Source organism: Nicotiana tabacum, chromosome 8 (genome assembly GCF_000715075.1).
Source record: "Nicotiana tabacum cultivar K326 chromosome 8, ASM71507v2, whole genome shotgun sequence".
In the NCBI taxonomy this organism is placed as follows: Eukaryota; Viridiplantae; Streptophyta; class Magnoliopsida; order Solanales; family Solanaceae; genus Nicotiana; species Nicotiana tabacum.
Window position 1 is genome coordinate 210,705,212 of NC_134087.1, and position 9,195 is coordinate 210,714,406.

The 9,195-nt window shown below is 33.0% G+C and overlaps 1 protein-coding gene across 1 annotated transcript; it reads left to right on the plus strand.

The window, feature by feature from the left end:
- Nucleotides 1–4,156: 4,156 nt before the first annotated feature.
- Nucleotides 4,157–8,736, plus strand: LOC107793565 (uncharacterized). The gene is made up of 9 exons (XM_016615943.2): nt 4,157–4,473; nt 5,580–5,663; nt 5,865–5,899; nt 6,023–6,131; nt 7,209–7,282; nt 7,394–7,505; nt 7,849–7,979; nt 8,156–8,204; nt 8,287–8,736. Exons 1-9 carry the CDS (start codon nt 4,276–4,278, stop codon nt 8,362–8,364), a joined length of 870 nt encoding a protein of 289 aa, XP_016471429.1. The 5' UTR covers nt 4,157–4,275; the 3' UTR covers nt 8,365–8,736.
- The last annotated feature ends 459 nt before the right edge of the window (nt 8,737–9,195 follow it).

Consider the following 9,195-nt stretch of genomic DNA (forward strand, 5'->3'; position numbering starts at 1 on the left):
TAGTCCGAAAACTGGCTATACCGTGCTATTTTTACATTTATGACCCACAACTAAAAATAAGCCTAGCGATGACACACATTTATTTTCATCTTGTGTGGAACTATTTGGTCCATTCTCGAATTAAATTGAAGGAAAATCTGAACTGGGGAAATAATTGCATGTGAAAAAGACTCAAATATTTTTTGGTCGCCTTTAATTATATATAAAAAAAAATATTGTATAGCCACTTTACAATAAATAGCTGAAATTAATGTATATATATCTTTGTATATATATCCATTTTGTATGTTATATATAAAAATTATACAATATTTTATATATTTTTGCGGCTATCAGATGTAAAGAGTTTCGGCCGCATGCTAAAAATGATTCTTTGCCCAATGAAAAATCTGCATATATATGTCAACTTTTGTATTATATTTTACTTAATATAAAGTTGGTTATTCCAATAGTAGAAATTGTATTGTAATAATTGCTTCAAGATAAAGAAAAAAAATTAATAGTAATATTTTTTTGGTTCTTCGCATTAATTTCCAAATTCAATAAAATACTAATATTAAATGACCCCATTCGGAGAATATGCCTCGTTAAAAAGATTATTACATCAACTTCCAATTTATTACGAGCAATTAGCACATAATTCAGTTATTTTAATATGGCAGAAAATAATTTCTTCATCTGTTGTTATAGTAATTAAAGTTTAATTACTTTAATGCAACAAAAATAGTTTTGTGACTTCCTTTTATAGTAAGTATAATTCACTTGCCATACGTAGAATTATCCATTTAAATCATGCATAAATATGTTCTTAGTTTTTTTTTTCATGATTTTGCCATTTTGTTAATACTTAATCTTTCCAATAGGCCAATATTTATATTCCTACCAAATTTACTTTGTGCAATTTATTTACGTAATCTATCAATCTCCTAATCAAAGAGCCAGACAATAAAAATAAAACTGTATATGAAAGAAATTCCGAAATTGTTTCCTATTTATTGAGAGGGTTTGGAGAGGCAAATTCAGATCCAGATCCGAATTATATGCTAGAGAACATTATTTTTATGGAATTTTTACATTCTATAGAAGTTTTAGTCGTTTTGGATTTGTGAAAACAGAAAATAATGCATCTACAATCAGAATACAAATAATCTACAATTCATCTACAAAATATCTACAAACTGGGTATATTGAATTTTAATATCCCAATTCACATTCAATTGTAGTTTAATTGGAATTTTCGACATAATTGTGTTTTTTCAGAAGATTTGTAGAAGTTTTAGTCGTTTTTATTTGTGAAAACAGAAAATAAAGCATCTACAATCAGAATACAAATAATCTACAACTTATCTACAAAATATCTACAAACTGGGTACATATTTGGAATCGACATGTTTCCCCTGAAATGTATGTTTCACATTTTTAATACATATTTTTGTCAAAAACAGTACTAAATCATTCACTTTAATACAATTTGTATACAATGTTGTTCAACTTTCATACAATAGGTAAATGAATAAAAGATAAATAAATAAATAACAATCTACATTTTTTGCGATATGTCTTCTTCTTCTTCGAGTTTCAATATGAAATTCAGTCAAAACCAACTTTAATCGTCACCAAAACCCCTCAAAATTGAGATATAAACTCCAAACCATATTCCCGATTATTTTCAACAACACCCAATCCAAACAAATAATGATTTTTGAAAACCCAAATTTGAATTCAAAGCTTTCAAGCTTTTTAATGGTTGTCAATGGTGGAATTGCTGCTCTCTTTTCATTTGCTTTGTATTACTGAAATTTGCGATTGAGAAATAGAGAGAGATGTAGAGAAAATTTCTGGAAACAAAGTGTATCGCAAAAATAGAGTATGGAAAATATTATTCTGCGTTGTAGAAGATCAGAGTGAAGCCGAAGATAATTATGGAAAGCGCGTGATTTGCATTGGGGAAGATCTGGAAAATATTTAATTCCCCTTTTTTAGCGCGCAAAATAAGGAATCATAAAGCTACAGTGATTCCTTATTTAATGCATTGTATATATTAGATAAAAATACTATTAACATGAAGGGTAATAAGCAAACTATAAACATATTTGGTAATATAGTTTCATATATGGTATATATACGAAAAAGCCTTTTATTTTATCCTATTTTTTATTTTTACCAACAATGAACACTAATTTTTTACTAATATACTGTACATGTTTTGAACTTGTCCAATTATACATTATATATATTGATCTTTTTCTGCCAATGAGTACACATTTAGGGGTCTTTTGGTTGGGAAATAAATTATCTGAATTAGTTATCCCGGGATTGTTATTTCACCTTTCCATAAGGATAAAAATAACATTACAATCCGGGAATAACTAATCTCGGGATTAATTATACCGTAATTTTATCTCAACCAAACGTGGGATAAACTTATCTCATATTTAAGTGAGAAATTAAAAAATAACCAGATTTACAAGTGGTCATTCAAAAATAGCCACAATTTCAAAAGTAATCGAAATTTAGCCACTTTTAATGTAAAAATAAATGTGAACTAAAACACTATCCAAAATCCGGAAAATACTCCAGCATAATATACTGGAGTTCCAGCATAAGTATACTGGAACTCCAGTATATTATAATGAAGTTCTAGCATAAGTATACTGGAGTTCTAGTATAATATATCGGTCCAACATAATATGCTGGAAGTTCATACATGGGTGCTCCAATCTCCAGTATATTATGCTGGAACTTTCCCGCATGTTGGATTTCTAACATAATATGCTAGAAGTTCATACACAGGTGCATCGATCTCCAGTATATATAGGCGAACCCAAGATTTTTACACGATGTGGGCACACTATTCTGCTCAACTAGAGCCTCCTAAAGGCTTTTAGTGTTCGGGGTGCCAAGTGCTTTAAATTAACTATTTTCAGGGTATATACATATACATATACAAAAATTTTGTCGAAGCTTACGGGGTCCGATGACCCCTCATTGTAACATGTAGGTTCGCCTCTGCCATTATATTATGCTAGCCCGATCCCTATTGCAACAAAATAATGATTATTTTTCAATGGCTTTTGCAGACGCTGACTATTTTTGAATGACCAATCCAAAAATTGACTAACCCGTGCTATTTCCAAAATTAAATTTTATCCAATACTCACATATTTGTACCGTGTAGGCCCCATTGATAGATAGAACGTTTCCTACCATGAATTTCTCTATTGTGAGTAAAGTTTAAATGTCCAATCATTTATAATGTATTGATTGCAGCTGTTACTGATAATGACTTTTAAGTGGACAATTTTTTGAAAACTTTTTTGAAGAAATTCTCTTTGAGATAAATAGGTTACTTATTTTGGAGAAAAGGACTATTTCTTTTTGAAAATAATAAGGTTTTTAACCAAAACAATATATATTAAACAAAAAAGGTGTTCCAAAAACATACTAAGAGCCCGTTTGAATTTTTTTCACTTTTTTTCGAATTTTTTTTTACTTTTTTTCAAAATTGACGTTTGACAATAAAATTTTTAATTTTCACTTGAAGATGAATTTTAAATTTTTTTGAAAATTCTAAAAAGCTGTTTTTCAAAATTTTCACCCAGATCACTCACAAAAAATAAAAAACAATCCAAAATTATATTCATGTCCAAACACAACTCTAATTTTCAAATACCATTTTCACTTGAAAAAAAAATTCACCTTTTTTCAAGTTTTACAATTCTTATGTCCGGGCGTTTGGACATAAGAATTGTAAAATTCGAAAAAGATGATTTTTTTAAGTGAAAATGGTGTTTAAAAATTGGTGTTGTGTTTGGACACGAATATAATTTTGAGCTATTTTTGAATTTTTGTGAGCGATCTAAAGTGAAAATTTGAAAAATAATTTTTTGGAGTTTTTTGAATTTTTGAAAAATTCCGAAATTTATCTTCAAATGTAAAATCAAAAACTTTGTGACCAAACACTAATTTCGAAAAAAAAAAGAAAACAAAATTCAAAAAAATATTTTTTTCTTTTATGACCAAACGGGCCCCAAATATTTACTACTTCAAAAATGTTTCCAAAAGTGGTTTACAAAAAGTTTACGTACCCAAATTCTTATCTTGTGCCTCGACCACACGTGGTCATCATGTGCAATCTGACAAGCAACAAGTTCTAACACTAATGCCACTAATTTTCTGACTGGTCTAAATTTTATTTATTACAATAATATAAGTAGTTTTCTGGGATCTGTTTCTTGAATTTGAGGACAAAGAAAATTTGGTTTTCATTTGATAATGATGAAGAAATCATGGGTTTGTACAATTGTAACTCAAGTTTCTTTATGCTTATCTCTTTATCTTGTTATCAACTTGTGTCAAAATCAGAAGCCAATTTTAAGGAATGGAAATGACAATATTCCTATGGATATATATTTCATCAGTGTTACTGGTGGTGTTAGGCCTATTGAAGAACAGACCCTTCTTCTCAAGCAGGTCAGTTTCTCAAATAATCTTGAATTTTTTTTAATTTTCTTTTGTTATTTGTCAAAAGGAATGATTTTTCTTTGAATTTTCCTTGTTGGGACATTGTTTTTTAAGTTGAGTTTTGGTTTGGTGAAGATTGCTAGTTACTTCACTCTGTAGTAGAAGAATTTAGCAACTCTGATTTCTATCCTTTTTGCATTATTTTGTTGAGGCAGTGGTCCAACAAAGACAACAACAACAACAACAATATCCCACTTAGTGGGGTCTGGGGAGGTTAGTGTGTACGCAGACCTTACCCCTACCCTAGGGTAGAGAGACTGTTTCAAAATAGACCCCCAGCATCCTTCCTTCCCTCCAAGAACTTCTCACCTTGCTCTTGGGGAGACTCGAACTCACAACCTCTCGGTTGGAAGTGGGGTTGCTTACCATCAGAGCAACCCCTCTTGTCCAACAAAGAGTGTTCGATATATGTTATATATCTTAAACCTAATATTTTACCTATATGCGCAGTATAATTTTCCGACGAAGGCCTTTTAAGACATGTAGCTTCGCCTATGCTGAGGTAGAATAATTCAGAATTTCGTATATATCATTTGGAGGTGCGCTCATACACGATTAGACAAGATTCGAAATGATCAATGAGAGATGATCGCTTGATATGGTTTAGTCATGTCATGTGTTGGCCTACAGATACACCATAGGTGTGAAACCATTGTGAGCAAAGATTTAAAAGGGAAAGAGATAGACCATATAGAAAGAGGTTGTTTAGACCTTTAATCTCTTTGAATCCATGCAGACTTAGCAAAAAATAGGCGCAATGGAAGAAAAAGATTTATATATACGATAACAATTAGTTGGGAACATACTTTAGTCATCTAAGTACGTTTTACTTTAGGTCCAATGTCAGTAGAAAATATAGAGAACTTATAGTACTTTTTATTTTTATTCGGTATAGTATTCATATGAAAGAGCTTAAATCATTGTTCTTTTTACAAAGACTTCCTTCATCTTTTGGTGTGATGTTAGAGTAATACGTGTTATCAGAGTCATCTCTTTTGTATCATGTTCATTTTTTTTGCTGATTCATTTTCATTGGAATCTTATATTGAATGAAGGTGGAGAAGGTAGCAAAGAAGTTCAATGCAAGATTTGTTATCAACGTAAGCGAACTTGGGGAAGATGACCCACTCGTGCAAAATGTAAGCCCTCCAATGACTTCATAAGTGCAGAATTCAGTGGTAGAGGAATTTGATTGCAGTGATGCTAGTCTAGGATCTAACATGCAGCTACTGAACGGATCGTGTCGAAATTAGATAATTTACTAAGATTTCTTTGTCACCTACTTAGTGACCAATGGTTGGATTTAATTCATATTTTTCACGATACTTTTTGCTTGGCAGGCTACTCAGCATTTTCCTTCTACGAAGACTCCATGGTATGCTCCTCTATGAATAAACAGTTTGTTCTCCTGGGCTAACATTTTATCTTTTAGATCTGTGTTTCATCATTTAAAATGGATTGTCTTTGCGGTTTCCCTTCAGCCATCCTCAACTTGTAGGTACTCTACGCGAGGTCTCAAAGGACGAGGGGTGAATCACTACCTTGAGCAATTCAAGTTTGCTCATGGAAGCTTAGATATTATAGTTGTGGATACAGGATTATATGAGGTAAACACTTGTTTCTTTTATCTGTTTAAATTGGCCTTTTGCGCACATTTCCAGATGGTGTCAATTCCAAGTATGAATTTACTTCAAAGCTCTACTAGCTTTTCATCATTATCCCCCTTCCCCCTTCCCCCTTCCCCCTTCCCTCCTCTTTCTTTTGGCGGTGGTGGGGATTCGGGATTATGTTTCAAGAGGAAGTCTTGAGGCTTGCCTCAGATAGGGAAGTAGAACTCATATTCGGGGCAGCATGTGAATTGGATTACCCAAAGGAAAAAACATATTTGTGCCCAGAGTCATCTTCTCATTCCCTTTGGTTTGGGTCTGTGCCATTCGTTACTACTAAAAACTCGGGCTTTTTCCCTATTTCTTGAAGTGTGAATGGTTTTTACTTTTGATATGTCTATAGCAATTTGTGTTGGCTTTCTCTGTGAAAATTTAGAAAGTTTGTTCCAAGGGCCCTTAGTTACATCAATATAATTGCATAACGTCTTAATGATAGTTAATCTCTAGCTTCTTTGCCTCTAATCTATCCGACCAGTATAAGGTTATTATATAGTAATACCTTTGAAAGCTGTTGGGAGGTTCGACACCAGAAGTCAGATAACTTGTCAAATTTCAGCTTGTGTTGGATTGATAGTCTTTTAAGTGTGTTCCTATGCCTATTGTGGTAGTAGGCAGAGTTCTTTAAGAACTTTCAACTGTCATCCTTGACGTTATTTGTCTTTTATTTTCCCATTCGACATGATACATACAGCGAAGAGTACCCTCATATTTACATTTAGAAGAATGAAGACATTTGTAAGCAGCTATACTTTTAATGAGTGTGAAATTGCTCATGACCTATTTATGTCTTACTATCTCGTTGCTGGATTCTGTTTTCAGCCTCTCCACCAGCTGATTTCCTATCGTGCTTCGTTTCTTTCTGTGGAAATTGGCAGTTGATTTCTGAGAAAATCAAATATGGATCTTTAACAAAACTGCTATTGTCATGCCTACATTTGACAAGGCTTGGAAGTTGGTTTCAGCCTTCTGCTCAGAGCTTTTACGGTAAACTTTTAACTTTCTTGTTCTTGTTTCTAGGATGCTTCGAATGGTGCTGGAGATAGGCAATCAGAATGGCTGATCGACACACTTAAAAATAGTGAACGCACATGGTACCTTCAAACTGCATTGTTTTACTCCATAGAGAGAATATGCTATTGCATTGCCTCAGCAGTTGTGGCCTGACCTCCCTATGTGACTAAAGTGATACCGTGTAAATGTAGGTGCATTGCTATCGGACTTCATCCATTGGTAGCCTGTGAAGACGATGCTACTCAAACAGAACTAAAACACGAATTACAGTCTTTACATGGCGTATTTCTGAAGTACGGCGTAGTAAGTCAAGATCCTAACTTTTTAGAGCAAGAAACCTGAGGAATACTGTAATACCAGATACAATGTTCATCCGCAAAATCTGTTTTTCTATATGCATAAAATCTAATAACAAAGGGAAGAATGTAAACTCGCATATCCATGTGCCCGCAAAACATATGCTAAGCGCCCAAATCAGATATATTCTTGACACGGCTTTGCCTTACTGCTAAAACTGTGGTAAATGCATCTATCGTCACTGATGTATAAATAAAGATGCCAATTAGTAGTGATTGAGTTCCTTCCGTGGTTTCACATATGAAACCGATATGAGTATAACCTACATGCTTTGCTCTTTCTTGTTTAGGATGCATATATAAGTGGACAGGCTTGTAATGACAATGTTGAGAAAAGACCGGTCGCAAAAACCAAAACTGGAACTGCCAGATATAAAGGACCTTTGATTACTAAAGTGAATCAGAACCTGCCCTACTCTATGTGAGTATCTCTCTTGATATTCAGTAGACTTTTGAGACTAAGTCTACACTTTATTTCCACTGTCATTGTATAACTTTTTCTCGTCCCTAGACCTGTGTGAACGTGGGATACTTCGTGCACCGGGCTGACCTTTTTTTATTGTATAACATTTTCTCTTCATTTTTTGGTTTTCTTAGGCAAAATGTAAATGGATTCCTACTTCACAAAGTCAGTGCTCTTGAGATTGTGAGTATTTTGAGTGTTCAATTTTTTATACAAGCACCTTATATTATGTTGGTGATGTTATAACAATTAACATTTCAAGCAGGTGTCCTACTTAGTCACATTGGAAGGTGATGTAGTGCAGAAAATTTTTCTCCATCAAAGAGGCAAAGAGATTATGTAGATATACCTGCCGAACGTTGATGTGTGTATTTGTTATTGTCGTGAGAAGGAATGAATCGAGATCCAATCAATTATTGGTGATGAATCCAACTTTTTCCCCTTTTTCGGAGTAAGGGGGAGGGGGAGGGGGCGGGAGGGGAAGAGAAGGGACCAAAAAAAGTAAATTCAACATTCGTGCTCAAGTTCGAATTAACGGAATATTCGCCATTTCGAGTCCACTTTTGGGAGGTTCAGTAGAAGGCAAAAGTTTTGATATAGGGTGTGTTTCAGTTGGTCAGTTTGCTTTCAATCTTTTTGGTTTTCCTTTGTTGAATTTAGCTTTTTTCCAATTGTATATTGTCAAATCTTTAGGAATGTAACTTGATCCTTTCCTATTTTTCCGTTAAAAGTTAATGCAGCCGTTTTAGGGCTCGTTTGGTACGAGGAATAAGGGATAATGGATTCCGAGATTAAATTTAATATGAGTTTATCACTAATTCCGATATTAGTTATCTCGGGATTATAGTAACAATCCCGAGATAATTAATAACTTATTTCCCAACCAAACAACATTTTAGTTGATTAACCGTTAAAAAAATAATCTTTAATAACCGTTTAAAATACGGTAATAGTATAAGAAATTTTTTATATTGCTATTGTATGCAACTTAAATCTTCTGTATACTTCTCCTGCGGAAAAATAATGTGGTTGTGCTATTTAAGAATATAAGAAGTGAAATAGTTTGTCTACCATGTTTATAAAGTATTTTTACTACAATAAATTGTGATTTTAGAAAATAAAATATAGATTTTTATATTAAAAGTTTAAAAAGCTGATGTTCAAATTTCCACTA

Excerpts from the sequence above, each read along its gene's own strand:
- LOC107793565 (XM_016615943.2), top strand. The coding sequence starts at position 4,276 with ATGATGAAGAAATCATGGGTTTGTACAATTGTAACTCAAGTTTCTTTA. Across the intron at positions 5,664-5,864 it reads ATGACCCACTCGTGCAAAAT|GCTACTCAGCATTTTCCTTC; the intron begins GTAAGCCCTCCA and ends TTTGCTTGGCAG. Across the intron at positions 7,980-8,155 it reads CAGAACCTGCCCTACTCTAT|GCAAAATGTAAATGGATTCC; the intron begins GTGAGTATCTCT and ends TGGTTTTCTTAG.